The sequence below is a fragment of the Falco naumanni genome, chromosome 4 (assembly GCF_017639655.2).
Source record: "Falco naumanni isolate bFalNau1 chromosome 4, bFalNau1.pat, whole genome shotgun sequence".
NCBI lineage: Eukaryota > Metazoa > Chordata > Aves > Falconiformes > Falconidae > Falco > Falco naumanni.
The window spans coordinates 13691273-13715813 of record NC_054057.1 but is presented as its reverse complement, the minus strand read 5'-3'; the positions used below and the strand labels follow the sequence as shown (position 1 = coordinate 13715813).

Here is a 24541-nt window from a genome sequence, read left to right as displayed (position 1 = left end):
TCTAGAAAACTTTACCAGCACAAGTCCTTTCCATCTTCAGCTTACATATTTCACACAATTTGTGCGCTTCCTTCAATGAAGTATCAGTTCAGAATTACGTGTCTGAACTTTAAAAGGCACATAAATAGCTATGACAGGTATACATATTCACATCGTTATCTCAGTCGAGACAGCTCTGTATCCGCACATTTAAATGCATAACCAATACAAAACCAGACTTTCTTCCTCAAAATGCCACATCAAAACTGTTCTGAAAAATGTCTAGACTGAAACAATTTTTAAAACTGGAACAGAAGAAAGTCCAAGCAATTTGATCCCTCTTCCAAGTTGTATCCAAGTGTGTTAGACAATCCAAACACCTTCTATTTCCTAATGCAGATGCCTACATTGCTACTGTCTAAAGGGACAGCAATAGTATTTTAGATAGAAAGCAAAAACAAATATTGAATTTGTGAAGAAGCAAACCTCAATTTTTTATTTTTTTTTTATGGTTGGATTCTTGAGTCAATTAGAAGTCCTTTAAATCTTCACATCTACTGAATATACTCCTTGTAATGAATTGTATTTTTCATCTGTCAGTGGCCCAGGGAACACCAAAAGTAACTAACAAAGTCTCTATTAAGAAAGCTACTATGAATTGGGTATTTCTTTGCTATAGCAAAGAAGTAGTCCCTTTAGCTCACAAATTGATTATTAAGTTTTTGGAAAAGTTAACAGAAAACCCTTATGAAAAGCAAACACGAACCAGCACGAAAACGCAGTCACAGATGCAAATACACATGATCACTTTTCAAATGCTTAAAAAAAGAACACATCCATCTCTCAAAATGAGATTAATCACAGTTGTAAGGTACAGTTAAATATTGTATTAGAAGTACATGTATTCAAAAGTATACAGATGGGGTGGTTTGTTTTTAATTTCAGCAGTATTTGTAGTGTTTACATATTAATCATTCCCCTTCGCATTACTTACATGAGATAAAGGACAGCACACATCCTACACTGTAAAACAAGTTGTCATTACACAATGCAGCTAACAGATTGCAAATAACAGTTGAAAGAAATTACTTGTCTTTTGAACTGCTAGTTTATAAGTATTTTCATAACATGGAAAGCTCCAGGTAGCCCTTTCCACGTGACAGGCACTCAAAGAACGGTTCAAATAAAGATTTTAAGACTGTTCTCCCAAGGCAGGACCACACTCAGTGTCAGCACTGGATTTTCATTTCAATTCAAAGTCTCACAGGGAAATCTTCAATACCTTGCCCCCAGAATTATCCCAACCACCAAGTAGAATTTTCAGGGCCCTGACCACCCTGCTACTAAGGTCCCTGAAAAACCTAGTGATAGCCAGAAGTAGTAAGAAATCAAAGAATATATTAAAGTGTTAAATTGCCTATCAACAGCAAGACTCATCAGATTAACTTACATGTTGATATGCATTCGGGAGACCAGACAGGCTTGACTCAGTAGCTGGAATGACTCAGAATGCCTTTCTGAGTAGCTAAGTAAAATTACATTTCTTCTTTTCTGGACAACCTGGGAATTTCTCTATCAGAATTCTCTCTAAAAATGTATATACTGAAAGCACTTTATCCTCTGGCCACGACTCGCGTCATCGCTAACTTTGGAAAGGCTCCTTAAGCTGGGTCTTTTCAGAAAAGGAATTAAGGACTTGGTACAATTTTAAAATAATACACACAAGATTTGCTGGACAGTAGAAAGCAAGACAATGCAATTAGACACACAATCAAAAGCAGCTCAGTATGTTCCAAACTCACCTGGACACTTCAAAACAAGTGCAGCCATAGGGTATGGAACCATTCCTGGCACAGGTTCAGAGCTAGCTTACACCCCCTGCCCCCCAGGTTTGTTAGGGGTTTTTTTGCCATCATTTCAGCAAGGGTACATCCACTGTATAAATGCATGTATTTATAGTGCGTGTATTTAGAACAGGAACAAAAAAAATTCCAAAGCCTAAGCAATAACTTAAAAGGATTGCAAACCTATCTAACATTGTTCTCTTGGGTTGTAATAGACAAGCTTCTGATTGCTATACATTCTCATCTGAGTGATACTGAATTACAGAAAGAATTTTGTCAGTCTCAAACATCTTTCTATTCCTTAATATATTTCTCAATTCTATACCCAAGTCCTGAAGCCCATGAGTATGACCTGCAAGTTTAGTTATGATCAGTAGGTTACAAAACTTCCGAATTGTTTCCACAGTAGTATGCAATTGCTAAGAACAAGTATTTTGACTGAGACTCTTCAATGTAGTTCTGCGGTTCACATAGTTAGAACACAATTAACTAGCACACAAGGTCTTATTTTGTCAGTGTTATGTCAGACGTTTTGTGCAAGTGATCCGATATACTCACTTCACTCTGTGGCTCCTGAATTACTTTGTAAAGAGATGAAATCAAAGCACTCTTGTCTTTCAAGTTTGTAGCATAGCTAGATATGGATGCTTCTGGCAGTGTCTGAAATAAAAATATTTTAACGACTACAAAAAGCTATTTTTATCATTAAACTGTAACAGTTATTTCAACGATTTTCCATTACAAGCTACTGTCTATCGGAGTTTACTATAAAGTAAAACTTGTTTCACAAAGAAATCCTTACTGCAGAAATGAGCATGTTTTCAGGACAACAAAATTGCCAGAAGACACAGTGGATTTTATCATTTTGCAGACAGTTCGATACAGAATATGACAGCGGACGGAAATAGATAAAAACCAAGAATTTCACAGGTGAAACCCCACTGAAATTTCAGTACTGTGAAACTTCGCAGCTTGCAGATCCATGCTTTAAGGCGTTCTCAAGACTGACTGTACACAGCTAATGAACATAGCATAAAGCATATACTCTGAAAGAACATATCAACTGGAATTTGTGAACAGTTCTTCTTTAACATTAAACGGATTTTCTGTCAGTACTTGAGCGTAAAAAATCCAATCTTTTTAACGAGCCTTTGGAAGCTGTACATTTAAACTTGTTATTCATAGCTCTTACAGTACTGCTTGTCTACAGTCCTTCAAAGGAGATCATACTCTGCTATACAGATAGGAAAACACATTCCCATTATATCTAAGTAGACCAGGAGTAAATCCTACAGTCTAGTCCGTACTCAAACCAACAAGACCATTCATCCCTGATAAACGTTTCACTGCTCTGTATCAGGAAGTACGTAGTCCCAAAGAGGACAAGGAAAAAAATCCTTTCAAGCAGACATTTGTATATAACACTATCACAGCAAAACCCAAATTTACTATTTTTCTTCATTCCTACAGCAATCAAGCACTCCCACATACTGCTCCAAGCAGTGATTCAACTACTACTGGCTAAATATCTGAGAGTATATTACCTTGAACTCTGATAACCACTCCTCCACAACCCCAGTATCCACAGCTAACATCTTCCAACATCCGTTCCAAAACCTTCAGCCTGAAAGAACAAGCAAACAGTTTGTGAAAACTATGTAGTCACTGCACTAAACAGATGATGAAAATCAAGTCCCTGTGAATATTTAAAGAATCTTATGCTTTTACTTGTTAACATTTCACATGCTGACACTACTTTGAACTTTTATTCTACCTCACTTATGCAAGCTGCTGGGAGCATTAAGCATGGGAGTCTTCACATACAGCAGTTTAATAAATTCCAAGTATGTATTGCGTGGGAAGCTAAGTCAAAGATCTGCAGAAATGGCATTTTGAAAACAGAAAATATTACCTTCTCAATTTAAATTTATTTTTCAGCTTACAGAACTCAAGAGAAAACTGTATGGGCTCACTAAAGAGAAATGACTGTTTAGGTTTTTTCCTAGTCAACTGCTATTCCTAACTTGGAAAAGGTCACTGAAACGAAGGCGGACTGAAAACCTTTCGGTCCTCCCCGATGGCAGCAACTGCAGGACAACGAGCCTGCTGCCTCCGTGTGTAGCCTGAGATGGACTCCCCTGACCAACATCCTGCACCATCTCAGACAGAGCAAGATCAACACAAGAGATGCAGAGTGGCTTTTGAAATCTCTGATGTCTCTTAATTTCTGAGAAAATGCTTAAAACCAACTGTCCCTTGGAACAACATACTCTGAAACAATGAGCAACATAATATCTGTTAAGATACAGAACTATTAAAAAAGCATGCTGTGTGGGATACCCTAGGCATAGGTAAACTATTCAACAATACACATTAACTTATCAAAATTGTGACCATGGATTTCACATTTGGAAACAAGGAGGCAAGTACCTAAGTACGGTTTTACCTAAAGAGAAAGTGACCAAAATCTTTCAATGCATAGGACATGGTTGTGACAAATGACTATTCAAACATGAATGGCAAAAAAAATAAAATTTAACAGTCTGTCCGGCAAATTCTTGGATCATTTCCATACACAATAGCAGCATAAACAACTAGAGATTCCCTCCCCTCCCCCCCAGCACTATCAACAAATAAATGACCTGGTCAGATGAAATCATGGGGAACCAGCTAAGGCAATCTCCTCTTACAACCCCAGAAAGACAAGCAAGTCTGCACAAAGCATACAAGAATAACCCTTTCTGGGGACAAAAGGGGAATTTAGAAGGGCGCTAAGGAATTATAAGCCACACAGGGCTAGATTTAATTTCTGGAGAAAACAGCAATACTACAGCTGTAAACACCTAGGAGGTACAATGCAGCAGCAGTTCCACTAAAACCATTCCCCTGGCAGGTAGAAGGTTGGGGCAGCCCATAAGAAGGATACCAGCAACATCGGGGGAGGCAGATGACAACCCAAAGCCAAGTGAGGAAGTGGCAGACTGAGCTAGCAAGCAAAGGATAAAGCGATACAGGCAAGAGACCTTGCAGAGCTAGCCAGGGACACACCTCAAACATAAGCACATACATGAAGCACTGCCTGCAGGACAGCACGATGGGGGAAGCTCTAATACCTTTTCTAGCAAATCAGCCCGACAGGGTGCCTCTGTGAAGTGCCCATACACCATCACACACATAGCATGGCAACCAAGCAGGACGAAGGAGTGGTCTGGGTGCAGCTGCAGGGCATCTCAACAAGATCACCGAGACACAGCAGCAGAGCTCATGTGACGAGACTGCTGCCATGGCTGGATACAGGCTTTTTAAGGACAGTCTGGGATAGTGAGGAAGGAAAGCCACCCTTTATTTGGGAGAGCAGCAAAGATGCATGGAGCTCTGCCCCATGATGGAGGATCAAACAGCTGAGAGCTTATGGGTCACACATGAGAAGGCAGATCCACACGAGTAACATTGTAGCAGGTGTCTGCTACTCATCACTTGACCAAGATGAAATGTATGAGACCCTGTTCCTACAACTGAAGAAGCCTCACATTTACAGGTACAAAGATCTCACACAGAACACAAACTATCCTGTTATCACCTGGAAAAGCAACACAGAAGGGAACAAGCAGCCCAGAAGGTTTTTGGAGTACACTGATCGTAACCTCTTTTGGGAATTATAGAGGAGCCAACAAGGGAAGGCATCATAGTTACAAACAGGGAAAAACTCAGCAGTGATGTGAAGGTCAGGGCAGCCACAGTGGACCATGGCAGCAGAGCATAGGATCCCAAGAGGAAGAAGGATCAAAGCAAGAAGGATCAGGAATGCTCCAGAATGGAAAATAACACCAGCATCAGGAAGACAAGGGAAAAACAGGGCTCCCCAGCTGAGTGGGGAAGAGGACCTGCTGGCAGGAGATACGGAAAAGGCCACGGTACTCGCTACCACCGTTGCTTCTCCCGTCTCCAGCAAGAGCAGCCCCCAGGAACCCACCTCAGGAGCCCCAGGCCTCCAGGCACAGAAAACTGCCACAGCTGCCAGGCCCAGAGGGCTGGGACCAGCGGCACGCGGCCCAGCTGCAGACCGGGCCTTACCGGTGCGCACCGGGACGTACCCGCGCCGGGACGGTTTAAAATCTTCATGAATGGAGGCGGGTGACGGGACAGAGCTCACCCTCGGCACGTTCGCAGGGAACACGAGGCCGGGAGAGGTGGATACCCCCGCGGGGGCACTGCCACTCACAGGCCACCAACAGGCAGGGGACAGGAGCCCACACGCGACCCTCGGAAGTTCAAAGGGCAACGCCAGGTCCGGCTTCTGGGGACAACCAGCACACACAGGGGCCAGGCAGCTGGCAGGCAGCTTTGCCAGAAAAGCCCGGGGGGTCTCCATGAGCAAGGGGAACACGAGCCCGCCACGCCAGCCCTGCAGCAGACGGCCAACAGCCCCAGATCACCACAGGTCGAGGTGATCCTTCCCTGTGCTTGGTGCCGGCGAGACACGCTTGGAGCGCTGAGCTCCCCAGCACAACAGACACATGGACATACTAGAATGAGTTTAGGAAAGGGCCACAAAACTGATGGACAAACTGGACAAACATCTTTCACAGAGTCTGAGAGAGCTGGGGCCGTTAGGCCTAAAGAAAAGGCTCACAGGGATTTTATGAATGTAGATAATTACTTGACGGGAGGGAGCAAAGATGACAGAGCCAGGCTCTTCTCATTGGTGTCCTGTGACAAGACAAGGGGCAAGGGGCACAAACTGAAGTACTCTAAAAAAGGGTTTAAGTGTAATTTCACATAAGGACTATTGAACACTGCAACAGGTTGCCCAGATTGGCTGAGGAGTCAATGGACAAGTTGATTTCTGACTTGGAGATACTAAAGACTCAGTTGGACAAGATCCTGAGCAACCTGTTCCAATTTTCACTACTTTGAGCAAAGGAGGTTAGACTTGATCTCCAAATGCCCATTCAAACCTCATCCATTCTGTCATGCTGTATCAACAAAGAAATAGGAAGAACTGCCATGAAGGAAACTCATCCAGCTAAATACCAACTCTTTCTGACAGCACTGATAGTCTCTAAATGTATAATGATGACACTATGGATTAGTGGCCTCTGAATGGTATAGGTTGTGTGTCAAAACCTGCTGTGAAGTGAGGCTTTTAAGGATAATATTGTGTGATAACAAACACAAAGGCTTCTACAGTTATTAAAGCAATGATAGTTCCTACAGAACCACACAGTTCACTACCTCTATTTTCATTCCTGTGAAGGTGGACAAAGGCTTTAGTGACGTCTCATGCTTCAGCAGTGTCGACAATAGTAACCATTCCCTACTGAGCCCCATTAACAACACAAATGCCTGCACTAATACTGCCTGTTCAAAGCAAGAAACCCATGCTTTAGAAGTGTCCAGAAGAGTCCTGGATACTCCAAGTCCATAGTTGATACCACATTTACCCAAAGGATGCATTTTTTTTTTCCACCTATTTCTACTGATCCATCAAGCACTATTTTCAGATTAGAGACTCCCAGAGAACACAGGATTCATTTGACCAGTAAAAACAGCAAGAGCATCCGTGGCTGGCATTATCATTTGGACTAAAGACAATACTTCAAGATTTTATGGCCAAGTATTTGAAGGCAGGTCTTTTTTTTTTTTTTTTTGGCAAATGCATGAATTCTGTAATCAAATCTATAAAAAGCTGAAATAAAAGAAATAGGACAAAGCTTTTGCTGATCAAGCCTTTAATTTTATAAGTAGCAGGGTCATTCCATTGAGAGTTAAGGCAGTTGAGATGCTCAGAAGGTAGACTGTCCTTACTTCACCTTCCCACATTAAAAAAATGCATATACCCTTCTGAGCATACTGTTTAACCTCAGGCACATATGCATGCATCCACAGCGACACATATTTGAGTGTCACAAATAAGAAATCTGATTTCATAATTATTTTCCTTGAAGACAAAGATTATCTGTTAGACTGATGTCTCCCTAGAAGGAAAAAGCACCTCAACTGCACACATCAGGTGTGGGGAATCTATTAAAACAGGCAAACGACTTACTATTTTGCTGACAGTTGCCACATTTTGTGCTAGTTCAAGAACAGGCCAAGTTGAGGTGCAACAATGTGTGCAACACTGAGCCGGCAAACCCAAAACTGTTCTAAAGGAAAGATTAACAAATCTCACTTAAAACAATTTTTTTCTGAAGCCCACAGGAAGTTTACCAAATGTAACTCTCAAATGGAATATCTAACACAAAGTGGGCCAAAGTAAGGCCTAACTTGGAGCATCTGTTAACCTTTTACAGAAAAAATCCCAAAAGGAGTAAGAAAGTATGGCTTTATTACAGCTCCATTTCAGTGGATTCAACTGCAAGACACAGGGCATTGCAAGCATTAGATGCTCCAGTCACTATGGAATTAAAGCAACATAAAGTGGATAAAGTAAATACATGTTACTTTAAAAAATGCTGTAAAATTCTATTGAGAATGTACTTTATAAATACCAAAACTGTAACAAAAATTCAAACAATACAGCAAGCACTACACAGCATTTCTCCCAAAAGAAGTCTTAAGGTATATCAGTGTATAATTCCCTTTAAACAGATTTTTTTTTTCCCCTTGGTCTCTTCCTCTTAAGTCCCTGCAAAGAGTTTGGATGAGTGGAGTTTGATAATTCCTTTAAAAACAAATTGCTTTTGTCCTCACAAATCAAACAACACTTTGACTAAAACCAACAAGCAGCTTCAAATGTCCCCATGCTCCTCATCCCAAAAGATTTGGCAGTCATTTGGATGTCCTGATGGCAGATAGTTGCCGGAAAGAGGAAGAAGTCTCAAGGATTCAAATGATAATCATAAAATCATTCGTGATACATCTCAGTAACAGTCAGGTTGCCCATCTCTGTGGAACTTTTATTAGTCACATGTATATTCTTAACTTACATCATGCATGAAGCAAAGCAACTTTAGGTGACACACTTCCATTGCAGGTCTTTGCACCTTACTTCACATTTGCCACACGATGAAAGCATACATAGCTACTGCAGCACAGCTAACACATGGCAAATTTAATGGTGTGTTTACGCCTTGTGAGTTAAAAGCACTTTGGAGCACTTTCCACAGGACTCTCAACTTGGATTAGCAGCAAGAAATAGGATTTATACCAAACAATTAACAAACTAGCTTTCTTAATAAATATCCGTTTAAAGCAAGCATACATAAAGCCATAGAGTCCTTACTAATCCCTAACATTGGAACCTTAGGACATACGCAACTTGAGCTCAAATATCAACAAGAGAAGAGTAACTTCAATTTACATTCTATTCAAAATCTGCAATCCTTTTTGCTATAGCTTGACTGGTAAGGTAAGATCCAGAAGTAAGACTGTCGTCTGGATCTGTTCCTAAGTAATAAGCAGCCTCCAAGAGCTGTAAATTGATCTTGCTCTAACACTGTAATAACACTCCCCTTACATAGGCAGTACCAATTTTTGTTTTGTTTCGAATAGTGCAACTGCAGTAAGACATCAAGCAAGTTTATCTGACAAAAGCAAGTCTTTTTTTGATACTTCTACAAAGTCTCTACAAAGACCATTCTTTTTTCCATTACAGCATAAATACACCAGAAACTTATTGAATTTACTATTTTAATTGAGGGAGGAGAAAAAGTTGCTATGGACTGAGCTTGTGGAGGGTGAGCCAAGATGAATTAATATGCAATGTGCATTCTCTGGCAAACTTACCAGTGAATTCATCTACTTAAACAGCTTCAGTATTTCATACCTGTCACTTAAGGCTTTAATACAGTAATATCAAATTATAGCCTTGAATGAGATCACTGACAACGCATGCACAGGTTGTTCTTTAAAAAGAAATCCTCATAATAGGTGGCTTTCCTATTCTTTAAAGCTACACAGCCTTTGTAAACTTTATCCACAGACGGCATGCGTGTAAACGACATCTGGATTAAGTACAAGGAGAATGTACTTGGATGAAGAATGAACTTGAGTTCTGCAGAACTGACCTTCTGGAACCACAGTATTAGCTATTTGCTAGTGGAAGTCACAGAGCTGGAAAAAACAAAACCAGGAGCCAAAAACTAACTGCTCAAGCCCCGTCCTCTGGGAATTGCTGGAAGAAGAGGGAAAGCATATGCTGCATCCTTACCTAATCTGAGAAGTATCTGCTTGGAATATTGTACTATTTGCTATGAAATAGAAATGAAAAAAGCCTAAGGGGAACAGAGCAGAAAGTTAAGATTTTTTATGAACCATCAGCCAAATCTGTCAACTCATCCCAGAAAAGGAACGAAGTAAATTTGTGAGCATTCTGTTAGCATGTACGAGACCCATAAGAGATCAAGTCCCCAGTACGTGTTGACCTTGTATTCTGTAGTAGTTTATACACAAAAGTAGGGAAAGGCCAATTAGGACTCAACTCTTCTTACCCTTTGAAGTGGCAGATTCAGTGGTAATGTTATTAAAAAGTTTTTAAATCACCTCTACATCATTCATCAGGTTCACTTAAGAATTACAGTTTACACTTCACATTCGTGTTGCTGAACCCTCTTCTCTCCCGATTTGTTTCAGAGACAAAGAGAATCCTTGGTAAGCCTCAGAACAGGTAACAGCATGCACTCAAGGGTACTCTTGAATAAACTGCCAAAGAAGAGAATGCGTTTTCCTGATGTTAACGTACAACTCACTCTAGTGATACAGGTATCTGTTCATTTACTATACAACTTCGAATACGGTCAAGCTATCCTGTTCCAACAAATACTTGTAGGTGCAGTAATGGGTAGAAAATCATTGAAAGTCTCTTGAGAAAACAAACTGATACTACTGAAGACTCCAAAAATCACCCTGGCAAGTTTCAGAAACCATAAAGGCCAGGTCTGATTTCTTGACATTTTTCGAACTTGCACAAAAGAACAAAAACTGCATTGCACTAAGCCTGAAACAGTCACATGCTCTATTCAAATACACAACGCAAGCAGTGCTCAAACACTCAGTATCAAATATTCTCTGATAATTGCCACCTTCAGTGTAAAATCAGGCAGTGTCAACAACCATCAGTGACTCAGGCTCAAGCAAATTCCTAAAATGACAAGAGATGGCTGTTCAGCATCTTCTAGCTGAAGAGCTAACAAGTATTAGGTGAAACTATAGGCTCAGAAAGTTGAAGTCAGAAGTTGCTTCCCCAGAACGTTCTTCCAGCTTCCCCTATCAGTTCCTCTCTAGGCCTCTGTTAACAGCTACTTTCAGAAATTCTGATCCGATTCAGTATGGTCATAACTACAGTCTTCTTCACAATATAATACTGAACCTACATAAAGATAACTGTTTTGAACATGTTTGTTCACAGTGGTTTGTAAAGGTTACTGAACCTTAGGAACTGAAATTGCAGTCAATTTGAATTTCATATTGCCAAGGGCATTTTTCAGTTTTGCTGCTTTCCCCTCCCCAGCCTTGCCAGCGCTAGATGCAATCACTTTATTTGGAGCTTACACTTTTGATCACGATGTGAAACATCAGCCTTGAAAAGTCAGGGGTCAATGGACTTTTCCACGATACAGATTTAAGTAAGATTTCCTGATCTTGGGCACCTATGCTTCTTGAACAGCTTACACTTGGGATATGACAAAGTGATAGGTATTTGCCCATTAAATGGAAAAGTCCTCCTGAATGTTATCCATTACAACTTTTTTAACATCATAAGCCTAGTAATATTTGGTCACAGACAAGAGATTTCAACTAAGCTTTGCTGACAGCAAACAAGGAAAAAGAACAGTTACTCTAAAGAAAGAAAGCGTACATTAACTAGACTGTATAGAAACTATAAATAACTGTCTTAAATGCAATTGTTTCTTGTGCAAAAGATCCAGCACCTGAGAATATTGATGCTTTTCAGCCCAGAAACCTACACATGAATACCTGGCATATCAAACTACAACTCAGCCTTCTACAACCTTTCAATTCTATCAACAGGAAAAAAAACCAAACCAAAGCCAAAACACCCCACACCTACCAGCTGAGGCCATAAAATCATTTACAATGCTGGAAAACAGCCATATGAGCACACATGACCTAAAACATTCACAATGAAAGCTTTCTAAGAAGTCTTGAGCAGAAAGTAGGATCCCTTAGGCTTTTGAAGGTTTTAACCCTGATGTTTGACTCCTGGTGACTCTATTTGCTCAACTTCAGATCAGCAAATAATTACAAACCACCTTTGTATGCAACTAATCTCCTACTTGCCCTTTACCAGCAAAGGGATAACTCTTTCAAGACAACTGAATGACTCATGCCAGCTAAACAACTCACCAAGATAGAGGTAGGAGATTACACATGGATATACTTACTTGAATTTATACAAGCCATAGTAAGTCAGATCTATATTGTTAAAGCAGTACAAAAGCAGTCCTAGCAGTACAGTGCTAAACAAGTAAGATCAAGTAACTTCCACAGCTTCAATTATTCTTTTTTTAAAAAAAAAAAAATTAAAAAAATCTTAATTTACTATTTCTTCCTTGCTGCCTTCTGCACAAAAGTCTGCTAAGTGCGACGGCCATACTGGTAACTGCAGTCAGTCAAAACTGACCATCTGTAAAACAACTTACTCTGGTTACATCTCATTCTCCAGCTTGCAGAAGCTGTACTCTCTTTCAAGCTATTTCATTTGCAGTGTATCTTCAAGTGTTAGCTTTTCTGTCATCTGTAATATACTGATACTTACATCTGTTATAGGAAAATAAGAGCTATTACTTTCTAAAGTTTTTCTTAGCAGCTGAAATATACTCACTTCCTCTTTTGTTTTACTCCATGCAACCACTATTGTTTACATCTTATTAAACCTTTAAAAAAGGACAGATATAAACAGTCTAGTCTTGGATAAGATATACGTAATTGAAAAAATCTTGTCTTCAAGTATGTTCTTACTCATTCTGGATTAATATAGTTACCAGTTTAACATACACAAAGAAAAATCAAGGTAGTAATGATATGCACCATAAGGATATAGAATTTAACATTAAAGTGAGTACAACTACAAGCTTAACCGAACATAACTGAAACAAAAACAAATCTGTAAAAGGGAACAGTGTGCTAATATTATAAAAGTGACCTAATCCACAAAAGTTTTCCAGTTTTTGCTTTAGCCACAGGAATTCCATAGTATTAAGGTATCTTTTTATGCTCTGATAAGAACTAACTAGAAAACTTCACAAACTATCTGTTCTCTATGTATAAGCACTCTTGTAACTTGTGTCAAGAGCATCTATGAGCCGGCAGTAGTGCAGCAGGTGACACAGTGCTCTTATAACTTCTGTAAGGGAAAGCAGTGCTGCCAAAGTTACCCACTTACAAGAAATATTCTCTACAGAATCCCAAGTACAGTAAACTTACTGTTCCCATGCGCCCTAGTTTCCCTAAGCCCAAAGTATGCTACATCCCTGTGAAGTCAGGAAGTTTCCCCGAAACCCAAAATAATTTAAAATAGTGAAGCAAAATAACGGATGAAGAAAGAATAATTATGTTACAGATCTTGTTTCAGTGTTGCATACAAGTCTTGAACCAACCAGTAGTCTTTCCAAGAGCACAGAGCATTATTTTGGTAGCAGTGCTGCGACATCTAGTTCCTTACCTCCTCAAACTTCAGTGCTATTGTAGTGTACCTTTACTATTAGTGATTAGTCTAATCTAGCTGTTTGTGAAGTCTGCTGCAAGCCAATTTTCAAAACAAGTCTTCCCTTCTATGTGAAAATTGCAAGTCATCTCAAGTTAGAGTTCAGAACTTTCAGCCGCGTATCAAAAAGGTGTCAGGTAATTCAGCTGTCACGACAACTCTGTGTAAAGCATGCATAAGCAGATGCTACACAATAGCTTGAGTATGACCTAAAAAGCATGCGGAGAATGGAGCAGAGTCTGTACTTCATCTCTAGCATCAACTGTTAATGGCATAATTCCAACACCTCCTACCATTACAGCATGTAGTTCCAGCTAAAGCAATTGGAGCAGCATTCATCTGACAAGCAGTTTAGCAGTGACTTATCAGAAGGAAAAAGACTCAGCTCAGAGCAGGGACAGAAGTTTGAGCAGGCTCTTCACCTTCTGCTTTCTAGTAGCGACATTAAGAATGCAACAGTTTTGGCCAAAACTTCCGAACTCCACTGGCTGGGAATGAGATTTCTGGAGATCTTATTTCTAACCTCGTTCTAGGTATCTGCACCTCATTTAATTTGAAAGGCAAAGATGCCCAACTGCAAGCCAGAGACTAACTTCAAAAGATAACTACAAAAGCCCCGAGGAAGAAATTTTGTAGCAGCTCTTGGGACTGCACTTCAGCTGAACCTTTCTTCTACCTCCACAAAATGCAAGGAGCTCCACAAACTGAGAATTAGGTTGCAGAACTTACATGTACTTCAGAAGTGACTTATTATTTGCCAAAAATTACTTGTTGTAAGTTCTAAAAACTTGTAAAAATAGTATTACTAGCATGAAAATCATTTAAAGAGAATTCTGTCTGCTTTGAATTCATACCCTCCTTCACCAGACAGTTGCACATGTCCTGTTAGAACTCCTCTCTACAACCTGGACTCCTGCTCCGCAAACATTCCTAAGTTTTCATGTATGCACAAATATGAACTATCCTTTCAAAGCATTTCCACTCCTATCTAAGAAAGTCCAACACACTGCATTTGAAAAAAGCATGAAACTATGCTTTTGGCATAAATCCTGGGATAAGTCTGGATGTCCCAGAAATATTCTTTTAAGAGCATAATACACTGCAAGAGTAGCCATTATGGTGTGTCTACCCAGGCTAGATCTACAATATAGTGTAGTAACATCAGATGTGATCAAATATAACTGCAATGGAAGGGTTTGATTTTACTTTCACTCTAGAGCATTTATTTCAAATGAGTTCTGTGATAAATCCCATCATCCTAACTCTACCAACACAACAGCATTAGCATTCACAATAGCTTAATATTTGCACAATATTATCTCCAATATACCATTCTACCATTTCTCCAAAGATCACAAGAGAAAAGCAGGAACCTTGCTATTAGAAATTCACCACAGATTTTGTGGGAAAAATATGTTTATGGTGGCCTACTGATACATGTTTCAGTAGCTCACTGACAGAAAAAAGCTGTACAAAGGTGCATTTTGCACAGGAGGGGTACATCAATACTGAAAATAATCTCAGGATTTATCTTGCTTGGAGTGGTTGATGATTGCTCTCCGTTAGGTTACAGAATTAAAATGATCCATCAATACATGCAGATAATGCTGTGTTAGACAGCTTCAGGAAAAACATGCTTTATCTCTCCATGTCAGTTTTCTCATTCTTCCTCATCCCTTCCCTCCTAGCCCCCGTCCCAACCCACAACAGCCCTCTTGGCACAAGCCTGTTACTCTCACAAGACTGGACATGTTAAGCTGAAAAAAAATTCAGAGCACCTAAGAACAACTTTGTGTTTTTTTACTACTTTATAAGCAACAGAAGAAGATGATTCCTTTAACTTCTCATTCAGAAAAAGTTACATCCAACACATGAAACACTCTATTGCCACATATAATTCATATGCTGTAGTACAAAGGGTGCGCAACATGAAGACTCAGGCAACTTACTGCCCTGTATGTCTTGCTCTGTAATGTAATTTAAAAAAAAAAAAAGTCAAATCCTAAAAGCATAATACTGGTAAAGCAGAAAAGAAAGGTGTTAATTGTCTTATATTGTAGGGCATATTAATTTAGGCTGAATTAATATGATAAAAAAACTCCTCAAGTAAAAAGTTCCCACATCAGGAAAGTATCTAAAGCTCAGAATACTAGTCAAAGAAAAGAAATATAAATCTAATGAAACTCAAGTTAAAGAGGGTCTGGAGGGACTCTTATTTGAGCAACTCACATACAGATATCCAGGGTAAATGGTATCGCCTAGTTATCTGCCGTTATTCCAAAGCCGTAACAACAGAAAGTTTCTAATGAATTGATACTGAAATCACTTAGGTAGCAGAAAGCAGTTTAAGGTTAAAAATAACAGAGCATGCATTCATTTTCCCTTCCTCTTTCTTTTATTTGCAATCTTATTAAATCTCAAGTAGTCTTCTGCTCAAGACAGGCCTGGTTTCTAAGTGCATTCTTTAAGACCTACATACCTGGTATTTCTGGCATAAGCGAGCCATACTTCAATATTCAGTTACAAATTCACAGTCCTGGTTTAGAGCACAGACTTCATGATTTAGAGCCTGCCAAATATTCCTGTAGCCTAACAACAAAGTAGCCAAAATTTGTTTCTATAATAATCTGAAGTTTATGAATTTGGAACTTGATTTAGTGTATTCTGCTTACAAGCAGCAACTGAAAAGTCACTTGAATAGCAGATGCTATTATGACAGTACATGGAAATTGGTCATTGACTACACATGTATTTGGGACACAGTGGACTCAAATGAACCAAAGCTGAACAGTATCAATACAGCTTAACGACGCTAGGAAGCAACATGATACGTTTGTAAAAACTGTCATATCCATAGGGAAGAGGAGTGACAATGAACCAAGAGCAAAGAAAGCTATTACCATATGAGAGGAAAAAACAAATACGACCTCAGTGAATAGCCACTTTTCAAAGGGTATGACGTTTGGGGGGTGGAGGTTCATTGCACAACACAAAGATCATACATCTATCATTTAAAATCAGGAGACACGTTTAAGGAACCTCTTGAAGGGTAAATGTGGCATGATTTGGTTCCTGTTTCATCACTCAGTAAACTTCCTATTCACACTTTTGTCAGTTCCTCTGTTTACTGTACAAGCAGGGACCTTCTTTAAAGCGTTTCTTCTTCCCTTGACATCAAGTATACCCACATCCTACTGCTGCTGCTACTGAACTTATACAAGACTTGTGCTACCATACCGAAAGCAGCTGTAAATGGTTAAGGAAGTTAGTTAGCCCTTGTCACCATTTCACTGGACTGCTGCAACTCTGTGAACACAGAACTATCATCTGCTTCTCTGTGAGAATAGCACAAAAAATGTAAGATGCCTTTGAAACCACTAAAATGAGAACAAATCAAAGATTTTTCATTACTTAAGGACTGAATGAATGTATGCATTATACATGCAAAGAAACTGCATAATTTAGAGATCTTACTCTGATTATGTTAAGTTTCAGGTGGAAAATCCTTATCAGTTTTTCCTGTACAGCCACAGCTTGCCAATAACAGTTTGGGATAAAGTATCACTGCACAAATAACCATTGCAGTCTAGTAAGAACTGCTGGTAACCAGTACAAATGCACGTGCCCCAACCAGTCTTAAATTTTAGCGTACGAAAGAGAATAATATTGAAAATACACATGCCAAGCAAAAGTTACTAAGGCAGCAAAAGTAGCAGAGATTGCAAACTACTCTACCGATCTCTAACACGATGCAGAAGTGCTGCAAGAGTAGCTCTGCTCTATTTGCACACATTACTAAAAATTAAACAAAACTTTAACCAATTCTAGCTGAAACAACAGAACCCTGATACTTCAAGCTACACAACAAGATACATATCACTAAGTACTCCGCATTCTCATGGTTGTGTTTCACTAAGTAACATGACAAACAAATCTGATTAAGTATAGTGTCTCATCATTACACCACTGTGGTGAACATACTCATCATTTACAGTACTGACACAAAATGCTGCTGAGGAAACGGGGGGGGGGGGGGGGGGGGGGGGAGGGGGATAGAAACTTGAATGTTTTTCCCCAGCTTTACAATTAAATGTAAATCACATTCTTTCAAGACAGGCAGCAATTGGTAAGTACTATACCAGCACTGGGAAAGCTGCAGGATGCACATGTAAGTGGATGTGCAAAATTACTGTCAAAAGCCTCTCACCTGCTCCTCTGGCTGCTGCACTGGGAATTTATTTCAAAGCAGGACAAAAAAATGCAGGAGCCTATTAGTCTTTCTAGACCTGACATATGGAGTCAATATAATTAGTGAGAGAGTGGAAAGACTACAGCTTACTGAGCCTAAAAGCTGTAACTGAGTAAAAGCAGTAGCACGTCCACGCATGTGACATGAAGCAAGGAGGTATTTTGGCACAACCTGAAGAAAATCAATAAGAAAGGTGCTATTTTAACTGAGTAGGTAGTAATTTGTTCAGCCAGATGTGCCACTAAGAACAAACTGTAGAACACTCAATTTCACTGGCAAAACCCAGTGTAAAGTTACTGTAAGGAACATAAAATTGGTGCTTTAATACAAAGCACCAAGAGCTAAGTAATTCCCTAATCACTCCTCCCCATGTTTTCACAAAAATTTCCTTTCATCAGCCTAACACAAAATATATGACATTGCAGTCTGACTTTGCAATCTACTTCAACTCTGGAAAGTAACACAATTTCCTTCAGCCAGCAGACAGTGAGAAGCAGTGTTACTGGGGAAAAGGTCTTATTTTTGTACCTGAAGATCCTATAACCTGCTTCCTACTACACCCAACACATCTTACATGACAGACTGTTTGAACATATTCACAGTATCCCAAGTTTCAGATGGTAGCTGGTAGTAAGAACCTCTTCAATGTTTTTTTTTCAGATTTATTAGGTCAACATAATGCTTTTATACATATTCCAGTCACTTCCTTTAATATAGCTCATACTGTAGGATTAAAATGCATTAAAAATACAAAACAACTGTCTTTACATATGAGAATAGGATTCAGGTACTGAAAAAAACCCACAATGATATAGTACAGCCTTGTCCATTAACCAGACACTCAGGAAGACCTCATATTATCCAGCAATAGCTTCTGTACAATACCCAGACTGCTAGACAGCTTAATTATTGAGTATTAGATTTAATTCTCTGCCACATATGTAAAGTGTAACGGGCTGCTTCTCCTCTTTCTACAAAAAAAAAAGAAAAAAGAAAAAATATTGCAATAAAACATAGTAATAGTCCTGAATCATGTTTAGTGTTAACAAAATCATTAAAGTTGTATGCGCTGTTCATCAGGTTGAAGGTAATGCCTTGCTGAAGCATAAATATTTATCCAGTGCAAACAGCAGGAAACCTTAGGAGACAGCGTGGCTTTAACCACTGAAATGAGTTAATTAGCATCCAGCGCAGCTTCAGAGCATACTATGCTATTTTTAATTAAATGTTAGTTTTCAAATAGAAAAAAGTAACAAGATCTAAAGGATATCTTATCTCTTACCTAGGAGAGCTGTCTTTAAGAGCTATTGAAAGTGCCCAAACTATACAGTTTCTGTCACAAAGTTTATCAGCAGAGAATACACATAATTCGTGACTTCTGCTTCAGCAATAGGTGTTTTGCTACTTGGCTAGTCTTGCTTTTATCTAAATTTCTTTGTTATGCTTTGATTGCTACACAGCATTTCAAATCATTAGAGGTTAGAGATGGAGGAATACAAACATACATCTGTTTTGGAAAGATAACCCATTTCCAGTCTTCGTCTCAAGAATCAGATGACTCTTCATCAATGCTGGTCATTAAAAATAAACTAAGAAGTATTTTCATGCACGCCCTCGCTTCTCATGACATTCTCCATACAGAAGAGTGATTAAGTATCTGTCCAAATTCCACATACTTTATTGATTCCAGTTTGAATAAACACTCCTCCTAGTAACAACTGTTTATCGAACCCACTTGTATTAAATTTGTACACCATTTAGAAGTGACACTGAAGCCTTATAAACAGAGCCCTTAATTCATCACACAGAAACAGATACACCAACATCCTCCCATTTCTAGAACTACAATGACAAGAAAGGGTCACGTTCAATTTCAGTACTCACTTGGGCTTTAAGTTACAGTGCTTTCGTTTACCTTTCCAGTTGTTACCAAAGCATGTAAGTTCATGTGGGGATGAGTCTAAAGAAATCACTGTAAATAACAGCCACCCTCCCAGACTAAGCTGACATTCTATTTTTATTCTGCTGCTCTTGAACATGGCCCTAATTAGGACAAAGGCTTCACAACAGTTTCATCAGAAGTACAAGAAAACACTTCATATCCTGCATTATTTTAGATGTGCTGTAAATTGAAAACTATTATAGTTGCTGGATCTTTTGGATGCTGTTTGTTTGTTTTTAAATCTAATCCAGGAGTATTTGAGTTTTCATGCTAACAACGTTCCCGCACAAATTCTGTTAGAAATCTGATGATTTACAACAAGAACAAATACAGAAGCATTTCATCCTCAGCCTCATGGGAAACTTTTTAAATTTCACCAATGTCTTCAAATAACTTCACATATTCTATGTGTCAGTTACTTATAAAGAAAATCTTGAGAGCAGGCAGAAGTACTTCAGCTTAAAAGTGTGTGCATACACTTACAGAGTATTGGAAAGGTTCTGGTCAATGCAGGAACTAATAAAACATTTTAACAGCATGCAGAGCTTGAGCAGCCTACAAGCTTAAAACACAGCCTTACAGCAATATGTAGTTGCTACACATTCAAAACATTTTCATACTTTGGTGGTGCTTGCCTTTAACGACAATGATCTGACACAGATTTCAGTCCTTATCCTGACATCACTTTGTTACTGCCTTCCGAGATTACCTCAAGAAGCATTTCAAATCAATTAATCCAATTTAAGTTCCTAATTAACTGATGCTGATAAAAAAAATGCTTTAAATCCAACATACTCTCCGCTCCCAAATGTGTATTTAATATGCCACCATTTCAATTCTGGCAACTGAAGACAGCAAACTGCCAAAAGGGCCATTTTTTCTGGAAAAGAAAGAAAATGGATTTAAAGAAAAGATTTCATGCCTACAATTCTAATTAAGAGGGGGGTGTGGAGGTGGGCTGTTGTTGTGTTATACTTGCAGGAAAACTATCAGATTCCAGTAAACCACCAAATACTGTCAAGTACATTCTACCAGTTACAAACCAACACACTGAAAAACCCTGCATATAAAAAGCAGCTTTTAAGCACACTCTTTTCATAATACCATGGAAGAAGTCAGAGAGATTATAGAGTCACTCCAGTCATCAAGCTATTATACCTCAGAAGATAACTACAAATTTGTAGTCTTCTGTTTTTCTAAAGTATAAGAGATTTGGACTCTAGTTCTCCCAACTTCATAGAAGACAGAACATACTCACAGTGAAGGTCGCATTGTCAAGCTCCTTATTTCCTATACAGCATGATAGGTTCTCCTGCTTAAACTTCATGCATATTGCTCCTGGAAGACTGGCTGGTAACACTGGACGTAACACACAAGTTCAGTGATTCATACATGTAATCTCCATTTATGCCCACAAAACTACCTGCACGAATCCTACGACAGAATCAAGTATAAACTTTGTACCCAGGCTTGTATTTATGAGACAAAACGTACCAGGTTATGCAGAGAGCACATCTGCTTAAGTGAAGGCTTGGGAATGAAATCTGACCTGGTGATCCATCTAACGGATTTAAGTCTAAGCTGTTCCCAACACAGGCTTTATAGGTTTGCAGAGCGCCCAGGTGATCTTTGTCAAGAGTCCAAGTGCACTGCATTTTAATATTCTCATCAACATAAACATTTAAGCCTCATGAAAGTTTCATTTGAAAGCCTCAAACATAGAAGTACTCCACAGGCTCTTAGTCCCAAAGAAAAGCCTGGGAACTGTGACCTTCCTCTTACAAATTATGCAGATTTCTCAAACTATGCATCTTCCACACAACCTGAAACAAAATGGTGTCATGTCAGGCCATAAAATAGATGTTTATTTTCTAATTAACAGAGGCAGACATTAACCAACATTTGATAACTCATATATGAGTTTCCAGAATGAACAAGGTGATTTTCACGTTGCATGTGTTATAGTCAGTGACAGGTTAAGAGAGAGCCTAACACCTACCTTAAGGCAGGATTTAATTGAAGTGCATTTCCTGACATGAGCACACAAAGAAGGTTCAAAATACTGGGGTTTTACACTAACATGTACTAAGAATTAGACTTGAACTCAGCGACTGTTAGGTTTGATACAGTCATACCATATGCATCAGTAAATGGGCTCTTCTCCCAGCTTACAGTCAGCCCCATTGTACTAAGTGAAATACAGATGACACATACCATTTGCAGTGCCTAGCCTTGCAATATCTCACGCATACACTTGTTCACAACACAAGTCCTTGCAAAATTAGAATCCAAGTGACTTAACTACCCAGCTATGCCTGTAGATGTCTACCATGAACACTCTCGAGCGAAAGAAAATCCTCCCATTCAGGAGGCTACGGCAGAAGTTCTGCCTGTGGAAAGCCTTTTTCCCTGTAAGAAGCATTCTGAATAAATTTAACTCCTACTTTTAAAACAGCTCAACACTGAATGGAAGTGAATTGCTACAGTTAATAAATCATTCAAAGTAACACTGAACTTCCTCAAAATTGCCACCTCTCTGATAAAAGGCCTGTTAGAAGTACCTTGCCTCACAAAAAGATTATCACAGAAGAGAAGCATTTTTTTTTTTTTGCATTTCAAAAGCAGTATTTTCATATTGTCTTCTTACTCTGGAGGAAAAAAATATGTCCAAGAACAGTGCCAGATGGACCTAAAACTCAGCTTCAAAGTACATTACTCTTACCAAAAGTATTCCACTGATGAACATAAAATAAATTGGAAATTAATTTTACTACGCTTTACAACACTACTTAATTTTCACAACATAAAAGAACTTGTTGGAAAGCAGAGAGAACGACAAAAGCAAGGCACAGAGTCATAGAGGAAGGCATTCTGTGAAAAGCACAAACTTCTGAAGAGACACTGTATTATCTAGCTACATTATTAGAGGGAAAAACTGCAGAAAAGCGTTTTAGACGCCATGAAAAGCAATTGCCAATGCCAGTCTACACTTTGCTACAGAAAACTGCTTTTTGCTTCTTTGGAGTGTCATTTGTTCAAGTTGCCTTTAAAAAAAAAACCAAACAAACCCACAACTAATCACCAAATCTGGATTTGCAGCTAACGAACCTAAGAGCAATCACTTCTTAGAAACTTCCATATTTTGCTCTTCTATAGTCTTCTTCTCACGCACTAGTGGTGTATTATTAAAAATTATGAAAGACCAATGTTATCAAGACTTAAACCTTGAGTACACAAATCTTTTCCTTGTGAACATAAGATTTCAGAAGCTTATTCAGGATAAAGTTCGAATTCAGCTGGATGGGAAACAAACGTGATGGCTTCCGGGATTACAGGGAACAAGCCATGTCCACGGGCATTACTTCTGTTTTTACTATTACCTTTAAAACACAAACCACATGGAAAGTTACTTCAGTTCAACGCGTGTGAAGTTAAATCCCGAAGCCTACACAAGCACAGTCCCCTGCAGCCCACGGGTCTCCCTACTCGCGAACCTCAACCACAAACTCTCAGCAGCTGCAACTGTTGCTGCCCGCTCTCGCATCCCTACCCGCGGGCACCTCGGCCAACGCGACAGGGGTCAAAGCACCCACAAGGGACGGTCAGAATTACTGCATTTCACAGCGGGCCGCTACCCGACGTCCCAAACCTCGCCAGGAGCCGGCGGGCACACGCGGAGCCGCTGCCAGGCGCGGCGGGGCCGGCCCCGCTCCGGGGACACGGGCGGGCGCAGCTCTTTGTCTCGCCCGCAGCCGCCCGCCCGCACCCCCGGCTGCCTCCTCCGGGCCGCACGAGTAACCTCTGCCCCGCCGGCCCCGGCCGGGCCGCCGCTGCCCCGCTCCGCCCTCCCCGGTCACCGCCCGGCAGCCGAGCGAGAGACGGGGCGCGGGAGGACCGCGGCGGGCGGGCGGGCGCGGCCGGGATGCCGCCGGCGCCCCGGGGGGACCCGCGGGAAGGGGGGAGGCTGCAGCCGGTGCCCGGAGCCGCCCCCCCAGCCCGCGCCGGGGGCAGAAAGCGGCTCTACCCCGCCAGGCGGGAGGGGGCCCGCCGAGCCCGTCACAGCCCCCCGCCCTGCCCGTCCGCCGCCCGCCCCCTCCCGCGCACCGGCGCTTCCCCCGGCCCCGACGCGGCAACTCCGCCAGCCGCCCCCCGCGCCTCCACCCACCGCCGCCCCCTCCCTCCCGCACGCGAGCCCGGCGGGTAACGGCCGCCCCAGCCGCGCGCCGCCGGTCGCCCCAGTGCACGGCAGGGCAGGGCAGGGCAGGGCGGGGCGGGGGAGCCCGCCACGGAGCCGCCGCGCCGCAGCCGGAGGAGCTCTCCTCAAGCCGGCCGTTAGTTGCCCAACGGCCGCAACCGTCCCGCCGGCGCAGGGGGCTGCCCCAACCCCGCGCGGGAAAAGTTGGCTCCGCGAGAACGACCGTTAGCCAGACTCACTCCTCCCGCCCGGCGGCTCCTCCGCCGCCTCGGCCGCTCACGGACTTACTCGCCCGCCGGGAGCGACAGCGGCGAGGGCGGGCAGCAACGGGCTGGCACCGCCCGACCCCGCCGCTGCCTGGCGGCGGCCGCAGCCAATGAGAGAGCGAAGCGCGGTCACGCCGGCCAATAGAGCGGCAGAGCGGACCGTGCGGCGCCCGCGCCCTCCTCTCCCCCAATGGGTGGTGCTGCCCCGCTCCGAGGGCGGGCGGCGGCGGCGCTGGGCGGGTGGTGGCCGACGGGCTGTGAGGGCGCCCCGGGGGCGGTCAGCGCCGCGTCCCGCCGCCGCGGGCCCAGAAACGCGAGAGGCGGTGGCAGCCCCGCGGGAGAGCGCAAGTCATTGTTTCGCCGCCGGGGCTGGATCGGGAGCGCGACTCCTGCGC

General features: G+C 41.3%; 1 protein-coding gene across 7 annotated transcripts in view; it reads right to left on the bottom strand.

Annotated features, from left to right (window-relative positions):
- The window catches only part of FAM126A (family with sequence similarity 126 member A), a 49946-nt gene extending 25714 nt beyond the window's left edge, over positions 1 to 24232 (bottom strand). For 4 of the 7 annotated variants that reach the window (XM_040590263.1, XM_040590267.1, XM_040590270.1 and 1 more), the window contains exons 1-3: positions 24120 to 24232; positions 3368 to 3447; positions 2382 to 2483 (exon numbers count right to left, since the gene is read on the bottom strand). In XM_040590263.1, coding sequence (XP_040446197.1) covers positions 2382 to 2483; positions 3368 to 3418 — 153 coding nt within the window. In that variant the 5' untranslated portion in view covers positions 3419 to 3447; positions 24120 to 24232. Of the gene's footprint in view, positions 1 to 2381; positions 2484 to 3367; positions 3448 to 20480; positions 20500 to 22909; positions 23066 to 24119 lie in introns of those variants that run through there. The other 3 variants (XM_040590264.1, XM_040590265.1, XM_040590266.1) reach the window with 3 other exon arrangements.
- Between the last annotated feature and the right edge of the window lie 309 nt (positions 24233 to 24541).